The sequence below is a fragment of the Triturus cristatus genome, chromosome 10 (genome assembly GCF_964204655.1).
Source record: "Triturus cristatus chromosome 10, aTriCri1.1, whole genome shotgun sequence".
Taxonomy (NCBI): domain Eukaryota; kingdom Metazoa; phylum Chordata; class Amphibia; order Caudata; family Salamandridae; genus Triturus; species Triturus cristatus.
In genome coordinates, this window is record NC_140593.1 from 125,677,865 (window position 1) to 125,700,670 (window position 22,806).

The following is a 22,806-nucleotide window of genomic DNA, read 5'->3' on the forward strand; positions in this document are numbered from 1 at the left end:
CAGAGACTCTTCAAAGCTCTGCAACACAGGTGGTGGTTTGGTGGTTCTCCCAAGGCCTGATCGGTCTTCTATGCCACTTGGAAGCCTGCAATCCCTTGTGGAGTTGCTGGAACCGCGTTTCTGTGCAAAGCATGTCTACAGTTACCAAGGCTTGTTGACTTTCCACTCCGAAGATGCTCAAGCTCCAAAAAATCCCAGTCTTAAGCATTCAGCCACTGCAGTTCTCCCCCCTTGAGGTCTTCACGCTGCTTGGCTCCCGGCAGCTGGGGCCGGGCGGCAACTCTCGTCGGCACCACAACCAGAGGGCCCCGCAGGCCACCATCTCACAGCCGCAAACTCTGCGGTCCCATGGTCGCCGAAATTCAGGCAGGCTCCCACACATATTCAGGAGGAGAGCTACACACAAGAGGGACAGGGTTTCCGGGGTGCCAGGCGCAGGATGATCGATGAATCAGTCGGGGCTCAGAGCGGAGCTCAACGAGACATGTCTGCACTGCCCACCATGTTGGCTACGCCCCACCAAAGCTCAAGCAGGTTTATCTGAAGCTTGGGCTCCTCGGAGACCAGAGTCCTCTGATCTCCACCTCTCCCAGGTGGCTCCCCAGCCTGACGTAACACATTTGTCACTACAGTCCACCCTGGGTGGAAAAGAAAGAGGCATCTGCCACTGATCCAAGTGCAGTTAGTAAACCACCACTGCAGATCTTTTGCTGTTTCTTCCGAAATCTGCACCATGCCGGAGAGATTCCCCTGATGTTGCGCCCACTGGGCCTTCTGGTCCCACTGCAGAGCTCATATATGCCAGCAGGCATGTCTCAACAGTAGGATGCAGGAGGCCATGAGGCCCAACAGCCTCAGTCAGTCTCACCGAATTCCAGGATAGAGGCTGAAACATCTGTATCAGAGCCTGTATATCATGGACTCGCTGCTCTGGAGGAAAAGCCCCAAACTGTGTCCAGAACAGCTCGGATGAAAGGAAGCATCTGAGAGGGAGTCATTTTGATAGTGAATCCCAGCAAGTGCATCAGGTTTGCCATAGTCTGAAGGTGGTTGACAACTGCCTGGGGCGAGCCAGTCTTCAACAACCAGTTGTCAAGGTAGGGGAAGATTGAAATCTCTGACCTCCGCAGATGAGCTGCGACCACCGCCAACGCCTTGATAAATACCCAAGGGACGCTGTTAAGGCCTAAGGGAAGAACCGCAGACAACTACTTTGAGCCAGCATGATGGGGATGTGGAAATAACAGTCCTACAAGACAAACCTTGGGCAAGCTTGAGAATTTTAAATTTTTCTTTCAAGAAGAGGCTGAAAAGGCACAGATCTAGGATAGGACAGAGCCCTCAGTCCTCGGGCACCAGAAAGTAGTGGGAGTAACAACCATGAGCTACTTCTGATGTCGGCACCATCCAGAAGGGTCACTTGGCCAAGAGAGCCAGCCCTTCTTGATGGAGCAGGGAGAGATGATACTATGTCAGCTAGTCGTAAGTAGATGGAATAGGTGGAGGGGGTGTTACTAAGAGGAGTGGGTAGCCCCTTTATGGATAAGGCTGGGGGGCAGACTAACCTGATTGCTAGCCACCTGTCCCACATGGTCGCTGGGACCTGCACCCACAGCCACTGAAAGGCTGGGAAGTCTGCTGGCTGCGGTGGCTGCAAGGATATGGGCGAGGCTGGGGACCTCTTCCATAGCAACAGAAGTGGCGGAAGGCAGATTGAGGTAGACAAGAGGTCATAAACAAGCCCAAGTACCTGACCGTAGATCTGCTGTCCTTCAAGGGCACAGGCCCTGAATCCACCTTGTCTCCAAATAGGCGAGAGCCATCAAGGGCATGTCTATGTGGGAAGCCTGGGCATCTCCTTAAAAATCAGATGTTCTCATCCAGTACTGGCGCAACAATGCCACCGATGATGAAATCTTTCCGCCTAGCGAGTCGGTAGTGTCAAGTCCACAGCTGATGGAGAACTTTTCTGCATCCCTCCTGTCGGCAACCGACTGAGAGAATATGTCCCGGGCCTCCTCTGGAACCACAGGCAGCACTTACACAGCCGAATCCCAGAGTATGGGAATAGAGGCCCAATAGGCAAGTGGTGTTCACCGACCACAGTACCAAGCTGGTGGAAGAGAACATTCTCCTATCGAAGGTGTCCAGCCTCTTGAATTTCCTATCCAGTAAAGTCGTAAGGAACACCCCAGGATGAATGCGTGATAATGAGGCTTTGACCATCAAGCTCTCAGGGGTGGGGTACTGGGTAAGGACCCTGGGATCTCCAGGAGCGGGGGATGGCGGTGGGGAATTGTCCTAGTCACAGGACCCCTTGTGCAGGGCTTGGACCAGGCCTCAAGAAGGACATCTGTAAAAGCTTCATTAAATGGGAATTAAGGTTCTGAGGGGTAATGCCCGGCTGAAGCACCTCTAGCAAAACATTAATTTTAACTACCATTGAGGGAAGGTTAAGGTCCGGGAACTCAGCCGCCCTACACCCCACCATAGCTGAAGAGGCTCCCTCTTCAGTAGCCACAATAGGAGGGGAAACCAGGTCAGAGTGAGCGAGGTGTCTCACTTAATGCCCTCACCGAGTACCTCATACCAGTTGTCCTCCTTAACTGTTTCTTCTCCATAAGGGTCCATAGGCCACTCCCAAATGTCCCCCTCTACGGCCTATGCATTAAATAAGGCACTGCCGCCGCTCTAAGGCGATGTCCTCGGTCGGCACCAAATGCAAAGTTTTACAACGCCTATGCGGCTCCATGTCCGAGTCAGGTATGACTATGGCGCCTCCTAGGGGCATCGGCACTGGAGCGGACACTGAAGGTGGTCTTGGTTTCGATGGCAGCTCTGCTTCGGATCCACTGAGTGATCCTTTTAGTCAGATAGGCTCCAAAGACAAAACCGTTGGAGTTTCCAGTAGGGGCACAAACCATGCACGTGGGGCCCAAAGGTGCTCCAGAAGAGTTGGGCTGCCCGAAAATTAAGCACATAGCCTCAAAAATCCTTTAATTGGGTGGGAGTCACTCCAGCTCTGGAACAATCAGGAAAGTGCAGAGCGGATGCAGGTTCAGACCCCACCGACTCGTGGGGACTGAAGTGCCGACGCTCCCTTTGACGGACGTGGGGAAGTTGAAAAACGCTTCGAGTCCTTTGACTTCTTGTATTTGTGGGACTTGACTGACTTCCCCGGTGAATTAGAGTGCAATGAGAAATGTCTGGAAGGGCTCTGCATATAGTCCTGGGACCTCCAATGTGAACGAGACCTCTAACGACGCAGAGTCAAACGATGCAGAACCAAAAGACATAACTTACAGGCGTTCAGCGATACTGTTCGAAAATCTTCGGAATCCAGTCTGACGCCAGGAGACATTCGAAGGTAAGGAATCTGCAGCTAGAATTCTCTATCAGACACCATCTTGATTAAGAGGAAAATCTTAAATTAATCAGACAGAGGCTTGGGAGGAAAATGAGTAGTCACCTGATCATTCAAAACCATGGGTTTTTATACACATTTTATGCATATTACCAAAATTGCAAAATTCGGCATAGTATGATCATAGTTTGGTCACACTGGCAAATCAAAAACAATTTTGCAGTTTCAAAAGAACCTTAACACTAACCCATTTCTTAAACCAAGAGAAATCTTCCGCTTCTTTCCTCAGCAACTGCACTCACAGATGTAAAACCCAATCTGAAACATTTTTCACAATAGCCCATACAGATCATGTTCCTCTGCTTCTAAATTATACACTGAAAGTTTTTTGGGGAAAGTTTAATTCACTATACAATGTTTTCTATTACTTTAACCTATTGACTTCACTGCCCCTGTATTCTGCAGAGATTGTGGGGAGAAAAAACCTGCAGCGTGCAGCTGAGTGGGAATGAGCAGAAGAGCAGCACAGCAGAAACTACATCTATTTGAATAAAATAGTGTGGCATTACATTGTGGCATAACTCCACTACATTATTTATTACACTTCTAAATAAGATATTCATATATTTCCAGTGGTAAAACCTTAATTCACTGGTTACGGTCATATTCATTACTAAAATTGCTAATTTGCACTATTGACTAGTCCCTCAGAATTGAACATCTGAAAAACTTTTAATATTGTTGCCATGTTTTCAAACTGCACCATATTCAATCTAGTATAAAAGCGTCCAACACCTACAATGCATTTCCTTCTGTTCAATTGGATAATCTAGGCAAGGGGCTTGAAATGAACTCTTCAATGGTAGCTGCCTCCTGTAGACTCCGTTCTAGCATCTCACTTTCCCTTAATAATGTAACGAGAAGCTAAGTAACCTGATTAACTTTCTATGAAATTTTATGAAAAATATGTCAGACTCAAAACCACTCAGAGGCCCATTGATTGTGAGTTCTTAAATTAGACTCAACATTCTTCTGTGAACTAAACCCTGTAGCTAAGTACCAGGGGTAGCAGTGACATGATGCACCCTTTACCCTTTGTTCCACGCTTAACCCTCACGCCCCAACAGCCTGCTATTTCCAACTGATGGACAAGGGGAAGGGCAAACAGTGTAATCTATAGAAAGTAAGGAGGGGATAAAATCCCCTTTTTACTCTGTGGACCTGCCAAGACCAGACGTATCATGGGTAGATCAGGGTTAGCATTGGGCAAGCCAGACATAGCAGTGGCTACCTCTGGCTGTCCCAAGTGACGTCTCTTTTGGACATAAAGCAAATCTCAGGGAACATAAGTAATGTGATAAAATGCAAACATTGAAGGAAAAAACCAGTACAGAAACGAAAAGATAATTCCAGCTGAAAGAAACTGGCAAAACAAATTAGGAGTAAAATAACTGCTCACATGGTAACCACAATGCCTCAACTAGGGCACTTTGTTTGGAGGTAAAGAACAAGTTACTTATCTTCGGAAAAATGTATATTTAAGAGACATAGGATAGTTATAGATGCCTTACCTTACAAATACCCTCAGGCGTCAGATTGGATCCGGAGAATTTTTTCTTAGCAGTACCCCTGCTAGTCGGTAGGTGGTGTCAGTGAACTCCGCCTCCGTCAACGGCATTGTGGGCGCCAGGATGGTTTTGCAGTGCCTACTTAGACGTCACCCCTGCACGCTGACGTCCGTTCTGAAACGACTTTCCACGCCAGAAGCGCAGAGCCATGAATGAAGCTGACCAATAATGCTCCACAACTAGGGCCCTGTAAGGGAGTCCCTTTCCCTAGAAGTCAGTTCGCAGAGCGTGGAGGATTGGTGGGGCGGTAAGGAATCTATAACTAATATATGTCTCTTACAGATGCATCGTTACCGAAGGTAAGTAACTTGTTCATCTGAAAGAGACTAATAGTTATAGATTCCTTACCTTAGAATAGATACCCCAGCAATAACCACCCCGGAGGAGGGTATGCAAACTAAGTTTACACAAGAAAGTCCTGGAGGGCAGAAAGGGTAAAATAGCAGTCCTCCGGACTTGGCTGTCCAGGCAGTAATGTGTGGTGAACGTGTGCATAGATGCCCACGTTGCCATCTGGCAAATGTCAAGGAGTGGGACTCCACGTGCCAATGAAGTACTTGCTGCTGTAGCTCTAGTGGAATGAGCATGCAGCCCCACTGGAGGTTCCTTTTTGACTAAAGCGTATCTAATTTTAATACAAAGGACAACCCATCGGGAGATGGTATGCTTTTGGCCAGCCCGATCTTTCTTGGCACCCACATAGCCAATGGAGAGTTGATCATCCAGCTGAAAATCTTTTCTGCGGTCAAGGTAGGACAGCGCACGTTTAGGGTCCAGACGGTGGAGTCTCTCTTCCTCCTTGGAAGGGTGCAGAGGCGGGAAAAAGGTGGGCAAAGTGATCGTTTGTTCTATTTGAAAAGGTGAAACCACTTTAGGAAGGAACTAGGGTCGCATACTAAGCACCACTTTGTCCGGATGCACAGAGAAGAGAGAGGGCTTAGAAAAAAAGAGCCTAAAGCTCACACTCACTGCGAGGAGAGGTGATGGCAACAAGAAAAGCAGTTTTCAGAGTGAGGAGTGGTCAGTTATGGAGAGGCTCGAAGGGAGCACACATAAAAAAAGTTAAAACGAGAATCCAGTCCCATTGGGGCATTATGAAAGGAGATGAAGGAAATAGATGAATAAAGCCCTTAAAGAATTTGTTTACAATAGGGTACTTGAAAAAAGAGGGCCGATCTGGTAGCACAAAAAAAGCAGAAATAGCTGCAAGATAGCCTTTTAGAGTGCCCAGAGCTGAGCCCTGCGGGACCAAGGAAAGGATGAACAAGAGAACCTCAGAAAGAGGGGCAGAGGCTTTGCACCATGCCACAAACTTATTCCATCGACAGGCGTACACCATTTCAGTGGAGGGACGCCTGGCTGCCAAGATGACGTTACAGACTTTGGACGGAAGGTCAAAAGCTGTCAGCTGTCGCCGCTCAATCTCCATACAAGGAGGTGGAGGCTAGATAGGTTAGGGTTGAGGGCCGTCCTCTGCTGCTGAGACAGAAGATCCTCCAGAAGGGGTAGTCTCATCGGAGGATCGATGGAATGCTCAAGAGCTCGGGGTACCAGACTGTTTGTGCCCAGTCAGGAGCCACAAGAATGACTTGGGCCCGGTCGCGCTTGATCATCTTCAGCACTCGCGACAGAAGTGGTACAGGCAGAAAGGCACGACAAAAGCGTCACCAAGCGAGTGCGACCTTGGAAACTCCACGCGCAAAACTGCTGACATTGAGCTCTTCGGTGGCAAACAGATCTAACCAAGGCTCTCCCCACCACAATCGACATTGGGTCCATGACCCCCACCCCACCCAGTTTGCTGCAGTACCACATGGTAGTGGGGTTGTCTGTGAACACCTGTACTACCTTCCCATTGAGCGAGGAAAAGAATACCTTCAGTGCCAGGTGGATCACCCAGAGCTCCAACAGGTTGATATGGATCCCGGACTCCACCGGAGACCAGACTCCTCTGATCTTCACCTCTCCCAGATGGCTGCCCCATCCCAGGAGTGATGCATCCGTCACAATTGTGAGTTCTGGTTGGGTAAGGGAGCAGGATCTGCCTCTGACCCGATACTGGTCCGTTAACCACCACTGCAGGTGTTCTGCAGTTCCCTCCGAGATCTGGACATAGTTGGAAAGATTTCTCTGCTGCTGCGCCCACTGGAACTTCAGGTCCTACTGCATATGCCACCTGGCATAGTACACCAGCAGAATGCAGGAGGCCATGAGGCCTAGCAGCCTCAGGGTTATTCTCACCGAAATCCGAGATAGAGGCTCAAACCTCAGTATCATAGCCCAATATCCCAGACTTGCTGCTCGGGAGGATAGGCACGAAACTGCACTGTGTCCAGAATAGCTCCAATGAAAAGGAGCGTCTGAGAAGGAGTCTGGTGTGACTTCAGCAGGTTTATAGTGAACCCTAGTGAGTGCAGGAGGTCCGCCATAGTCTGGAGGTGGGGAACGACAGCCTGTAGCGAGCCCGCCTACAACAGCTAGTTGTTGAGATTATTATTAGGAGCTTATAAAGCGCACTTATACCCACGGGTGTCCTGGGGCTGCACACTGAACTCCCTGGAGAACGAGGGGCTCAATCCCAAAATAACCAAGTCTTCAGCCCCTTTCTAAAAGAGAGGAGCTCCTCAGCCTTTCTGATATGCGCTGGCAGGCTGTTCCAAGCTTTCGCTGCACCATAGGAAAAGGTATTTCCTCCCCAACTGGCCTTTTTTATTTGGGGCACCGCCACTAGTTTGCTTTCGGAGGAGCGCAGTGCTCTCCGGGGCACATACCAATCGAAGCACTTATTCAAAAACTCTGGGCCACTGCCTTTCAATGCTTTGAATACCGTGCACAGCGCCTTAAATTGAGTTTGTCTGGATACCGGCAGCCAGTGCAGTTGCCGTAGTCCCTCTCGTACAGAGGCAAACCTTGGAGTACCTGTTAGCAGACTCGCCGCTGCGTTTTGTACTATCTGTAGTCTGTACAGATGGGTTTTTTTCAGATTCAGATACAGAGATAGGGGAAGACTGTAACCCCTAATCTGCGCAGATGAGCTACGACCACTGCTATCACTTTCATGAACACCCGAGGGGCATTGGTAAGGCCGAAGGGGAGTACAGTGAATTGAAAATGCTTGTGGTCTACCGTGAACAGTAAGTAGCGCATGTGGGCTGGCAGGACGGGAATATGGAAATAGATGTCCTGCAAGTCCAACCCCACCATCCAGGGTCCAGGATAGACAGGACCCGAGCCATCATGAGCATTTTGAACATCTCCTTCTGAAGGAAGCAGTTGAGGGCCCTGTGGTCTAGAATAGGACGCAGGCCTTTGTCCTTCTTGGGCACCAGAAAGTGGCGGAAATAGCAACCACGACCTACTTCTGGCACAGGGAACCTTTCGATAACTCCCTTGGCCAAGAGAGCCAAGACTTCCTGGCAGAGAAGTGCCAAATGATCCTGCAACAGACTATAAAAAGACAGTGGCATGGAGGGAGGGGCAGTCTCGAAGGGGAGGGAGTAACCCCTTCAAACTACTAGCAAAACCCACCCGTCTGACACGGATTGCCTGTGAGGGAGGTGATAGCGAATCCTGCCACCCACTGTCCATTGAGGGTCCTGAAAAGTCTGACTAGGAGGGATGGAGGATGCAGCAGTGGGGGAAAGGGTGGACTGGCCTACCAGCTAGCTCCCAGACCCGAAAGGTCGCTGGGTCCCACGTCCGTGGCCACGCAGAGGCTGGCCAGCTTGCATGGACCGGTGGCTCGACTGGGCCGGACATACTGGGGTGCCACTTCCGTAGCCACGAAAGGAGCAAAAAGCAGACTGGGGTGGACGGGATGCGGGGCACAAGGATCTGGCCATAGCCAGAGAATCCTTTAAGAGCTCTAGCGCGGAGTCAGCTTTATTGCCAATAAGGCGACGACCATCGAAGGGCATGTCCAGCAAGGTCGACTGGACATCCCCCGAAAAGGCAGATATCCTCAACCAGGTGTAGCGCCTAAGGGTTACCGATGTGGCAATCGTTCTGCCCAGTTCGTCGGTGGTATCCAGTCCACATGTAATTGTGAATTTGGCTGCGTCTCTCCCATCCGCCACTGCCTGGAAGAGCATTGCCCGGGCCACCTACGGGCACTGAGGCAGCACTGCGTGACCATATTCCATTCCAGATAGAATGAAAGTATTGGCCCAGGAAGCACGTGGATTTCACGGACCGCAGTGCCAAGAACATGCACTTCCCAAGCTGATCCAGCTTCTTGGATTCCCTGTCTGGGGGAGCAGAAGGAAATGTGCCCTTGGAAGACGAGGCTCAGGGGAATGGGTGTTGGGTGAGGAAAACTGGGTGGCCCGGAGTCAGGCCTTGGGGGCGGGCAATCGTCCTTTTCACAGAGGCCTCTGTGCTGGGCTTGGACCAGGTGGCAAAAAGGACGTCAGTGAGGGATTCATTGAAGGGCAGAATGGGTTGCAAGGAGGTTACTGCAGGCTGAAGCACCTCTGTCAGGAGATTAGTCCTGACAGCCACTGAAGGGAGCCCCAAGGCTTCAGATGCCCTTCGCACCACCACAGCATAGGACGCTCTCTCCTCCGTAGCCACGGTAGGGGGAGAAAGCATGCCAAGGTTTGGAGAAGTCCAGACCCAGGTCCTCTCTCCGGTCTGGCTCTTCAAGCTGGTTTGCCAAGGGGTCTAGCGACCCCTCCCAATCCTCATCACTGCGTTCTGGGCGATTGAGAATACCAGGGATGAATAGGGGAACACAAGTACCCTCTGGCATCGGATTCAGTGTCAGATTAGATGTCGGTATGGCTCCGGGTCCATCTCGGGGATTAGGGTGGGGACGGCGTCTGCCAAGGGGCACGGCCGACGCCAGGTACGTTGTGGCCAGAATCGGCGCTGGGGAGGGCCGGGTAAGATCGACCGGTGTTGATCCAGATCCAGGCCTGGATCCACGAGGCCTGCCAGCACCATAGCCCCTGGCATAGTAGGCCCAGGACCTCCGACCGGCTCCGCAGGGACCAAAGGCATGCCGGTGGAGTCGGGCTGCACAAAGGTATGGCGGAGGGCTTTGTAAAATGTACGAAGTTGGGCAGGGGACGCCCCGGCTCCCGGAAAGGGGGGGAGTCATCCCTGAAGTAGGCCCCGGAGACGAAGCCTTAGAGTGAAGATGCTCCGGATCCCACAGTGCATCAGCCAACCGACGGAAAGAAGGCATAGAGCGCCGGTGCGTCTTCTTGTGCTTCGACTTACCCAAGGACCATGAATACTTTGAATGAGACGAGGTGTGGGGGCTCCATGAGCTCTCTCGAACCCTCCCTCTCGAACGAGACCGGGAGCGACGCTAAGCCGACCGCAGGGCCTCCAAGAGCTTTCAGGACCGCTCACACAAAGACTTTGGATTCATGGCCCGGCATTTAGAGCACGACTTTGGGTCGTGGTTATGCTAAAGACACCAAAGGCACAAGAGGTGCGGGTCCGTCACCATCAGCCTGTGACAGGCCTTGCAAGGATTGAAGCCGTTCCAATTATGGGGCATCCCTTGCACAACAGGATTCGAAGACTCGAGAAAAGTTTAGTCAAAAAGTGACTAAAATGGTAGCTCTCTCCAGATCTGCACTAGGCTGCTGCGGGAAAAGAAAACGTCAGAGTGCAGGGGTGGCATCTAAGTAGGCACGGCGACGTCATCACGGCGACCACGAGGCCGGACGCGGAGTCGACCGAGGCCATCTACCAACGCGCAGGGGTACTGCTAAGAAAAAATTCTCCGGATTCAGTAGGACGCCTGTGGGTCTAAGGTAAGGAATCTATAACTGTCGTCTTCACATTGATTATATTGGGTGAGACATATTAGGAAAATAAAAGAGTTAAAGACTTATAGGAAAACTACAATAGCAGAAGATCTGAACCAGAAAACTAAATGGGAGGAGTTAAGTGCAAATGGCGATACAGATATGGAGCCGATGCAAAACATGTATCGGTCCCAGATGCAAACATATCCAAATCAGATGAAACATCATCTTAGACCAGAAATTATCAATTTTCAACCTTTTTCATCACTTAATACATGTTTTATTAGATATGGAGAAATAGTAATTCGGATTTTCAAATGCATGTAATATGCAAGTCCAGGCCTGGTCTACAGCATGTCAAACAATTCAATGATTGATGTGAAGTTTATGCCTCAATGCATTTTGTAGGGGGAGAAACAACATATCAGGAGCACTTTAAATGCCCAATTGTTAATATTTCTTATGGAAGATACTTTATGTCTTTTAAAACTCAAAGTAATTACCATCCCAAAAGAGAATTGTTCAACTACCCAGCAAACAAAATATCCCACTATCTATAATGGACTATGACTACCAAGAATTAAAAGTAAAACATGAACATAACATTGAATACATGTCGTGGCTCAGATTAAACCTTCATACCAAACACATTGAAAACGTGAACTCCAATTGTCTAATGGCCTCCTACCTTCAACTCTCAGACCAATCACACAGAGCTACCACTCAGTTATTCGCGTTTAAACACGCCAGGGCCCCAACTACCTTTAATCAAATGAATGTAACGCCCATTTTACAGATTGTGTTTCTCCACTGCATGCAACCATTGAAATGGAAAAAATACATATAAGTGACCAATTTTCAGAGTAACAAAACCGTAAAAAAAACATCATATCACCATAACCGAATGAAAATTGGTACACCGATTTCTGTGCTCACATGAAAACCATGAGCATTAACATCTCGGGTTGTTGATAATTGTGCAATGTTTGTTTCCAAAATGTAAAAGTCGCTCACACAGATGTTTGTTTAAAAAAGGGGGAGCCCATGGTTTGACAGATGCCATTCATATTGCAAAGAGTTTGTATCAAAGTGAATGAGTTCCTCGGGTGCTGGGTAGTGGGTGGGACGGATGTGTAAACAGTTTAAAAGTTCATCACGTAGTTAATCGTTTTAGGGTGCCATCCTGGTGAGTGCTCCATCCCATAGCACCTATAGATATACAGATTTGGAGCCCATGCAAAGCATGCATCAGTGCAAAACCAAAGGAAATGATGGACGGAGTGTTGAACATTGCAAGCACTCACCCCCAGTCAACTGATCTGGGTTTAATCCACCACCGTTCTTTAGCCCACTCTGCCACCCCAGTTCAGACATGGCCATATGCAAATCAGTCTGACCCTGTGCCGCATGGGAACAGTCCAGCCTGAACTGCCAAGACATGTCTTCCCTGGACCGGAAACAAGCTTCCTAGGACCGGTTTCTGGCATTTCAGCCGTCTTCAGCCAGGCTTGCTTGAATCCAGTGGCAAAGTGAGCAAGGGACTCGCGTCTGAGCATACCCTGTCAACTTATGGCGAACAAAGCAAAACCAAAGGAAATGATGGACGGAGTGTTGAACATTGCAAGCACTCACCCCCAGTCAACTGATCTGGGTTTAATCCACCACCGTTCTTTAGCCCACTCTGCCACCCCAGGTCAGACATGGCCATATGCAAATCAGTCTGACCCTGTGCCTCATGGGAACAGTCCAGCCTGAACTGCCAAGACATGTCTTCCCTGGACCGGAAACAAGCTTCCTAGGACCGGTTTCTGGCATATCAGCCGTCTTCAGCCAGGCTTGCTTGAATCCAGTGGCAAAGTGAGCAAGGGACTCACGTCTGAGCATACCCTGCCAACTTATGGCGAACAAAGCAAAACCAAAGGAAATGATGGACGGAGTGTTGAACATTGCAAGCACTCACCCCCAGTCAACTGATCTGGATTAAATCCACCACAGTTCTTTAGCCCACTCTGCCACCCCAGTTCAGACATGGCCATATGCAAATCAGTCTGACCCTGTGCCTCATGGGAACAGTCCAGCCTGAACTGCCAAGACATGTCTTCCCTGGACCGGAAACAAGCTTCCAAGGACCGGTTTCTGGCATTTCAGCCGTCTTCAGCCAGGCTTGCTTGAATCCAGTTCGGGCTGGACTGTTCCCATGAGGCACAGGGTCAGACTGATTTGCATATGGCCATGTCTGAACTGGGGTGACAGAGTGGGCTAAAGAACGGTGATGGATTAAACCCAGATCAGTTGACTGGGGGTGAGTGCTTGCAATGTTCAACACTCCGTCCATCATTTCCTTTGGTTTAAGCATGCATCAGTCCCAGGATATAACCACCTCCAAATCAGATGAAATCATCGTAGACCAGAAATTATAAATTTATAACTTTTTTAATCACTTAATCCTTGTTTTATTGGATACGTAGAAATAGTAATTGCGATTTTCAAATGCGTGTATAATGCCATTGCAAATGGCAACAGTGTAAGCAGAGTAAAAGCTGGGAAAGATGGTTGACGAGTGGCTATGGTTCTGACAGCACACACAAAATCTTAACTGAAAGCTTTCTAATATTTTCCATGCCTACAGTTTAGCACAACTCTTTTAAATGAGACACTAAAGATCTAAATGGAACTGCACAGTCCTGAAGGAAACAAAGCGAAAATATCGAAGCCAGAAGTAATCTACCCAAGCAGGTACTTGTATGCAATTATACAGAGTTCATCTATCAAATGAAAGGAAGAAACACCAAAGGATGCATCCAAGGAATAGTAATAACACAGTTGCATGATTGTTAAATATTAAACACATTCTGTTAAAATACTTTTAGCTTTGAGTAATCACAATTTACTTTTATATGGAGAGTTTTTAAACATTAAATATAAACCATAACAGAAAGCTAACAATTACATTTGAAACATACCTTTCTCCATCAACATCTTCTTCTTTAACATCATCATCATCTGGGAAAGGTAGGAGAACCTGGAAAAGTGGAACATTAGTTGAAATCACTCAATACTTAGAATCCCTAAATATTAGAAAATGCAAGAAACACACTGTTGATTCCTTTTTCCATGGCCACTTAATTTGTTTTTGTACAAACTTCTGACAGTGAAAATTAATAGAAAATGCAGACAGCAACTGCAAATGAAAGCTAGCAGAATACATTATGTCTCATTTGCTGCTACTTGGTTCGAACAAGTGACCAACAAGGCATTCATTATTAAGAATAATCAAATATGTATTTTAAAACACCGAAGTTCAAATATTGGCAGCATCGTCCTTCTTCGCAATACTTTAACAAAATACAATATAATAGTGCATTATTACATAATGTATATATGAAGTTACTGCAGTGCATCTGCCCATTCTAAAGTAGATTTGACGAAGATACAGAAACCGGTATTGGGCTATGTGCCAGACTAACTGTTTAGGGGAAAATCAACCATAAAAAAAACTTTTAACACCTACTGTTTTGGTGCGGCAGCCATTGAAGACTGCAGTATGAACTCCCTGCTGGAAAGGATAATTTTTTTCTATCTGACCAACTAAATAAAAGGTTAAAAAAAAATCCTGATTTATGGACTGAGGTGGAACAAGTGTTCGCAGTTCTGTGATTTGAAGAGGAAAGCAGAACAAACATGCTGATTAGATCAATTCCAATATATTTTAAATAACAAAAAGCCTTTGTCAGAACTTATCAGTGGTTCCAGCCAGATCGTAGCTTAAGCAGACGTTCACGTACTGATTGATGGAAGGATTTCACTCATCCTACCCACCGTCGCTCAAGCATGTGGATTGAGGCGAAGGGAGAATGTGGAGGGTGGACTCTCATGAGACAGAGGGAACACTGATCTAATACAGATGATCCTCTATACTTTTCCTCTAACAAATGCAATCTTTTTCCTATTACAAGATGGCAGATTGAATGGGGAAAATCCATGCTAATTTCTCTTTGGGGGAGGTGGTTACTGCTAAGTATTTAAGTGTGTCTTCACCCTGAATTATTACCTGGCAACTAATAATGCTGAAGGGTTGCTGCCAACGATGTGAGACTGATCACCTAGCTCCTTCTGCGTGACATTTTTTTTTCTCACAGTATTTCTTAATTTTCTCCTCTTGTGGTTTAAGCTTATCATAATTAAAATCCCCATTTGGTTCTGCATCCAAGTCAGAAGTCCCCAAGGCTCAAAGCTAGTGAGTATATTTCTTAATGCACAAGTTACTTACCTTCGGTAACAATATATCTGTAGGAAACATTAGTTAGTTATAGATTCCTTACCGTACCCCCAGGTGTCAGACTGGATCCGGAAAGTTTTTTCGTCAGCAGTACCTCTGAGTGTCAGAAGGTGGCGTCGGTCGGCTCCGCGTCCGTCGTGGTTGCCGGGATGACGTCACGGCAGCTACTTAGACACCACCCTCGCGCGCGGACGTCAGTTCCGTACACGACTTTCCGCGCCAGAAATGCAGAGCCATGCAAGACACTGACCATTGGTGCACAAAACTAGGGTCCTGAAAGGATGTCCTTAACCCTAGGAATCAGTTTAAAGATAAGGGAGGATGGGTGGGGCGGTAAGGAATCTATAACTAACTAATGTTTTTTTACAGATATATCCTTCCCGAAGGTAAGTAACTGTTCATCTGAAAGATACACGTTAGTTATAGATTCCTTACCTTAGAATAGATACCCCAGCAATACCAACCCTGGTGGTGGGTCTGCAAAGCAAGATCACACCAGAAAATCCTGGAGAACGGAACTGCCAAAGAAGCCATCTCTCCGGACTTGGTTGTCCAGGCAGTAGTTTGGTGAAAGTGTGCAACGTTGCCCAAATGGCTGCCTGACAGATGTCATTCAGAGGCACTCCCCCCATCCCATGGCAGTAGTGGCTGCCGTCGCCCTGGTGGAGTGAGCGCGTAGCCCGAATGGAGGCTCCTTTTTAGCTAGAGAATAACAAGCCTTGATACAAAGCACGACCCATCGAGAAAGGGTGCATTTGTGTACAGCCCGACCCTTCTTTACACCCACGTAACCAACAAAAAGTTGATCATCCACCCGGAACTGTTTTCTGCGATCCAGATAGAAGGAGAGCACACGTTTTGGGTCCAGACAGTGGAACCGATCTTCTTCCTTTGAAGGATGCAGAGGCGGAAAGAAGGTGAGCAAAGTAATGGTCTGCCCGTTAAGAAAGGCAGTGACCACCTTAGGAAGGAAGGAAGGAAGGAAGGATGGACGGGTTCGTAGAACCACCTTGTCCGAATGAATAGAGCTCACCCACTCTCTTAGCGGAAGTAATGGCTACCAGGAAAGCAGTTTTAAGAGTCATAATGCATAAAGGACAGTTATGCTGTGGCTCAAATGAAGCACACATGAGATAGGTTAGCACAAGGTTCAAGTCCCACTGAGGCATAACAAAGGGGATTGGAGGAAAAAGATGCATTAAGCCGTTTAAGAACCGGTTAACTACCGGAGACTTGAAAAGAGAAGTCCAATCTGGCAACTGAAGGAAGGCAGAGATGGCTGAACGATAGCCCTTGATAGTGCCCAGAGCAGAGCCCCGCTGGGCTAAAGATAGAAGAAACAAGAGTACTTCAGAAAGAGGGGCAGAAGGGTAAGTTACTTACCTGTAATCCTAGTTCTCTTCCAGGGGTATCCTCATCAAAGTCATAAGCACTGAATATTCCCGCCCATGTGCGGGGACCCCGGAAATAATAAAATCATATATGTAAAAAACATACATATATACAGCTCTGTATATGTATAAACATATATTATTTTTTCCACGCAAATGCAGCCCCTAAAAAAGAAGGCTAGGCAATGTATAAATACACATCCAATAATACATATAGGTATAATAAAACACCTAAATCTTTTTTTTTTTTTTTTAATGAGGTAAACACTCATGAGAAAGCAAAAAAGAGAAACTGTGGGAAACACAGATCTACAACACATTGCTAGCCTGCAGGCTGTATTGCAATACAATACCATAGAGACTGAAAAGCCCTGTATAGGTAAAAACTGGCACCGTGCCTTTAAGGCAGCCCTGGCTTCCATATCCCATCATGCCTCAGGGGTGACAGTTAGGTCAGTTGTTCTTTGCGGGACCGTAGTCCTAAACACAAAGATATATCCTTTCCATAATGAATAATACCCTTCTCATTTGCCTGGGGAGGTGGGTGGGTTGCTTATGACTTTGATGAGGATACCCCTGGAAGAGAACTAGGATTACAGGTAAGTAACTTACCCTTCTCTTCCAGGGGATCCTCATCAATAGTCATAAGCACTGAATAGAGTAGCAAGCTCACCTTCCACCTGCAGGCAAATGAAAAAAAGATTGTACCACACATGGAATAAGAAGATCATGAAACTGATTATGTATGGAACAGATTCCTCAAGGAGGCTTGTCCTACTTGAGTGTCTGCTCTGGTGTCCGAATCCAGACAATAGTGTCTGGTAAAGGTGTGGACAGATCTCCAAGTAGCTGCCTTGCAGATCTCGGAGAGTGGGACATTATTGAGAAAAGCAGCGGTAGCCGCTTTTCCTCTTGTAGAGTGAGCTCTAGGGCGCGCCCCCAATGGTTTCTGAGCCAGTTGGTAGGCCAATGTAATACTTGAAACAATCCACCTAGCAATGGAACGTTTGGAAGCAGCAAAGCCCACACAGACAACCCCGTAGTTCACAAACAGTTGATCAGATTTCCTAACATTCTTAGTCCTATCTAGATAGAATTTTAGGACCCTTTTGACATCTAAAGAATGCAACGCCCTCTCTGCCGGTGAGGAGGGGTTGGGAAAAAAGGTTGGCAAGGAGATGGCTTGATGTACACGAAAGTCCGATACCACCTTAGGCAGGAATGAAGGATGAGTCCTCATCACTACCCTATTGAGATGAAACGTAGTGTAGGGTTCTTTAGAACAGAGGGCCTGTATCTCACTGACCCTCCGTGCTGAAGTGATGGCTATTAAAAAGGCTGTCTTCCATGTGAGGTGCTGTAGGCTAGCCTTATGAATAGGCTCAAAGGGAGAACCCATGAGCCTTGAAAGAACCAAGTTTAGCTCCCAAGAGGGAGAGGGAGGTCTAACAGGGGGATAGACTTTCTTGAGACCTTGCAAGAAATCCTTCACCACCTGTAACTTAAAAAATGACTGCTGCGATGGAGAACGCCTGTATGCTGTTATGGCTGCTAGGTGAACCTTTATGGATGAAAATTTCAACCCTGCCCTTGCTAAATGAAGAAGATAGGGCAAAATGACATCCTCCTGGCATTTTGTTGGATCATAATGATGCTGAGCACACCAAATGTAAAATCTTTTCCACTTACAAAAGTAGGAATGTCTTGTCGAAGGCCTCCTGGCTTCCTTAAGTATGGACATACACTCTTGAGGAAGGTTCAGATGTCCATACTGGAGGACTTCAGGAGCCATGCTGTTAAGCTCAGCGAGGGAAGGCTGGGATGGTAAATCTTCCCCTGCATCTTGGATAACAAGTCCGGTCTGCACGGCAGCCGTTTGTGGGGGCGGATCGACATGTGCAGGAGATCCGTGTACCACCACTGCCTCGGCCAGTCCGGTGCTATGAGGATCATCTTGGCAGATGAATTCTGCAGCTTGGTCACCACCTTGGGGATTAGTGGGAGAGGCGGAAAAGCGTACACAAATGTCATTGACCAATTTATCAAAAGGGCATTCCCTAGGGATCCTGGTCGATGGAATCTTGAGGCGAAGCCTCGGCATTTTGTGTTGTGCTCGTCCGCGAAGAGGTCCACTTGCGGACGCCCCCATTCCCCGAAGATGTCCTCTAACACCTCGTCGTTTATTACCCAGTCCTCTGGTTCTTGAAAATGACGACTGAGCAAATCCGCTTGCACGTTGAATTCTCCTGGTAGGTGCACCGCTTTCAATGAGATGTTCCTTGCTAGGATCCAGTGCCACAGGGACTGAGCTTCCAGCGAGAGCGTCCTGGATCGAGTACCCCCCTGCTTGTTCAGGTAGTACATTGTGGTGGTATTGTCTGTCTGTACTAGAATGGTACTCGTCGTGATGGCAGGCAGGAACGCTTTGAGGGCTAGGTGGGACTGCCCTGAGCTCCAGCATGTTGACGTGGTACAACTGCTCGCTGCTGGACCACCGTCCCTGAGTTTGCAGAGACCCGAAATGCGCACCCCAGCCTTGAAGGGATGCGTCGGTGATTAAGGTCTGAGTTGGGGGTTCTTGATGAAAGGGGATCCCCACTTGTAGATTCAGTGGCTTCAGCCACCACTTGACTGACTGCCTGGCCGCTGAGGAAAGGCAAACTTTTTCTTCCCACAGGGAATTCCTTTGATCCCATTTGTCCTCGAGATCTTGCTGTAGAGGACGCATCCTTAGCCTGGCATTGGGCACTAGGAAAATGCAGGATGCCATGGCCCCTAGCAGAGATGAGATTTGTCTTGCCGACGACAGATTGTTGGATAGAATCTGCCTGCCTTTGAGGATAATGGATGACTGTCTTTCCTCCGAAGGAAACACTTTTCCTACTACGGAGTCTATTGTTGCACCCAGGTAGTGGATCCTCTGTGTTGGTGAAAAATTGGACTTTTTGACATTCACTCTGAGACCCAACTTGCGACATAAGTTCAGGCAGAGCGACAGCTGCGATCGAACACTCTGAGGCGATGGACCCTTTATTAGCCAGTCGTCTAGGTAGGGGTAGACGAAGACTCCTGCCCGCCTCAGAGCAGCCGCTACTACTGCCACGCATTTTGTGAATACTCGAGGAGCTGACTTCAGGCCAAATGGAAGAACCTTGAACTGATAGTGAGAGTTCCCCACCGCAAACCTGAGAAATTTCCGATGATTCCGTTGGATGGGAATATGGAAATATGCGTCCTGAAGGTCCAGCGAACACATCCAATCGCCCAACCGGAGATGAGGATATATTTGGTGGAGCGCCAGCATGCAAAATTTTTCCTTTCTTATGTGTTTGTTCAGTATCCGTAGATCCAAAATGGGTCTGAACTCTACCTTCGCACTCCTTTTTTGAATCAGAAAGTATCTGGAGTAAACTCCCTTTCCTCTTTGGGTTTTGGGTACTTTTTCTATTGCAGATTTGAGCAGAAGAGACGCCACCTCTTCCCTGAGCTGCGTTAGATGCTGGGCCGAATGAACAGGAGGAATCGATGGAGGGTGGCTTCGGAAACGAAGCGAGTACCCATGCCGCAGTATATTGAGAACCCACTTGTCCTTTGTGATGGATTGCCACTCTGGAAGATGATGCACAACACTTCCTCCCACCGGAGCGGTGGACAGCATCGGAGGAAGCGGTTCCTCATTGCTTCCCTGGGGCCTTGTTTCGAGCGTTTGACTGCCTGTTGATGTCGAAAGGGTAGCAAGGGAGTCCCTGAAATTTTATAATATATCCCACACCCAGATATTTAACCCTTCCGTTGAGTCATTGGGAGCGAGGCCTTATATTTCGCCTTAGGGCAGGCACCATTAAACATGCACTTAGCTTCCCTCTATGGAATTTTAATGACAAATGTGTTGAGCCATGCCCCTGTGATTCCCAGAGTAGGCAAACAACTCTACATTTTTTATTCTTCTGTAAATTTTATATGAAGTATATTAAATGGTTTTTAACTCCGTATTTAAAAAAAAAAAAAACCTATTAGCCTGGAACTTGCATTTTCAATGATTTTGGCCCTGCACGATGATGAACTTGTCTTTCGTGTGAGCTCTTTTTTAAAAACTGCGGTTCGTGCCCGGTCTACTATGTCTTAAAGTTTAGATGGACTATTTCTCATGTGCAAACAGTATTTTATTTTATTGTATGATTTTATAATTGTCTTTTTGTACTTTTATGGATTCTCAATGATCCGAATAAAGTTTTGATTGATTGATTGATTGATTGACTGCCTGTTGTTACCGCGTCCCCTGGATGGTCTGTGGGACTGGTACTGCTGCTTCTTTTGACCTTGCTGGTCCTGGTTCTTCTGCCACTGAGGGGTTTGAACCCTCTGTTGGTAGTTACGCCTGTCATTTCCCCTGCGACGTCGAAACTCTTTCCTCTTTTCAAGCCCCACGGCTTTCATGGTCTCCAGTTCTGCTTTCATACGGGCCAATTCTTCGTCCGCATGAGACCCAAAAAGTGAATTGCCCGAGAAAGGCAGATTTAGAATTCTCGCCTGCGCTTCCGGCTTCAAGGCCGTCAATCTGAGCCAAGATGATCTTCTGGCTGTGATTCCATGGGCATATGAATGTGCTGCTAGTGTTGCCCCATCTGCCGCTGCACTTATGACCTGGTTAGAAACCAGACTCCCCTCGTGCAAAATTTCTTCAAAGTCCCGTCTATCCTCTGATGGAACTTTTTCAATGAACCTCTGGAGAGAGTCCCACAAAGATCTATCATAGCGCCCCAGAAGCGCTGAGGCGCTGGCCACCTTTAGGCTAGAAGATGCCGAACCGCAAACTCTCCTCCCCCAAGAGTCTTGCGTCTTACTGTCTTTATCTGGGGACACCGTTGAAGACCCCGCTACTGCATGCGTCTTTCTAGCAGCAGCGGTGATGACAGAGTCCGGTGGAGGATCTGATCTTAGGAACAGAGGATCTTCCGGGGCAGGACGGTACTTCTTCAGAATCCGCGCCGGTGCAGATTTGGTGGTCGCTGGCGTGAGAAAAATATCCATTACTGGTTGCAGCAAACCAGGGACTAACGGCAACAGTGGACGTGACACTGCTCTTTCATGAAGAGTTTCAAAGATTATGGAGGAGGTGATCTCCTGAACCGGCATAGGGATATTTAATTTTGTAGCTCCTCTACACAACACTTCCTGAAAAGTAGAGATATCATCCACCGGAGATACCCTGGAGGGTGGTGTCTCCGAGAGTGTCGGTGAATAATCCCTTCTGGATGATCTAGATGACGGGGAGGAAGAAGGGGTCCTACGGCGCCTTCTCTCCGATCTGGTCGGCTCTCTCCTGTGGGAGGAGGATCTGGATCGCCTCCTTGGTGTTCGAGAGCGACGTTGAGAATCTCTTCCCCGAGAACGTGATCTGACCGGTCTCGCTGGGAAGTCCATATCTCTTAACCTTGTTAGTGAGGCCTTGACAGCGTGAGACATAGCCGAGTCCTGAGGCGTCTCTTACGGGACTTTGAGGTACCGCATGTCCCTCTTCCAGCGGACTAATTTCTCTTGCAGGCACTGGAGATTGATACACAATTTCCTGTGACTCGGACCTTGAACTCGAGCCCTCTGATCCTGAAGGCGAGATAGATATATGTTCCGAAGTTGTATATACCAGTCTATGTGGAGATTTGCGCCTTGAAACTGGCCGGATCGTAAGGCGAACATGCGACACCTCCTGAGTACCCTCTGCAGAGGAGCGCCTCGACGGCGATAGGCCTATCACCGGAGACCTGGGACTTGACTCCTCGAGGATCAAAGGAGATTTTTCTTGCCTCGACGAGAATCTTGTCGACGGAGGACTTGGTCTGAATAGAGGTCTAGACCCCGACGGGGAATCTCGCCTCAATGTTATGGACTTCTCCAAAGCCTTGGAGACCTGCAAGGACGGAGGCACCTGCCTCGACGTCGACTCCGACGGAGGCACCTGCCTCGACGTCGACTCCGACGAAGGCTCCTGCCTCGACGTCGGTCTTGAAGGAGGCGCCTGCCTCGATGTCGAATGCTCCGACGACGAATGCCTCGACGTCGCCATTCTCTTCGCCGACGAACGATCTTTCCTCGACGGCGAACTTGGTCTTGACGGTGATCTTGGTCTCGACGTCGACGTAGACTTTGGAGTCGAACGCCTACGAACCTCTTGCGACGTCGACTGATCTCTCACATTCCTCGACGTCGAATGATGTCCTTCCTTCGACGTCGAACGATGTCTCTGTTTCGACGTCGATCGATCTTCCCTTGAAGTCGAAAGATGCCTCTTAGACGTCGACCTGTGACGCCGATCCTTCGACGCCGATCTCTTTGACGTCGAAGTAGTCAACGACGAACGCATCCGCTTCGCCGCTGTATCTAA

At 48.2% G+C, this 22,806-nt stretch overlaps 1 protein-coding gene across 3 annotated transcripts in view; it reads right to left on the reverse strand.

The window, feature by feature from the left end:
- Window positions 1-22,806, reverse strand: part of TOPAZ1 (testis and ovary specific TOPAZ 1) — a 1,878,688-nt gene that overhangs the window by 1,385,450 nt on the left and 470,432 nt on the right. For all 3 annotated transcript variants that reach the window (XM_085630596.1, XM_085630595.1, XM_085630594.1), the window contains exon 5: window positions 13,718-13,776. In XM_085630596.1, the coding sequence (XP_085486722.1) occupies window positions 13,718-13,776 (59 nt within the window). The remainder of the gene's footprint in view (window positions 1-13,717; window positions 13,777-22,806) is intronic.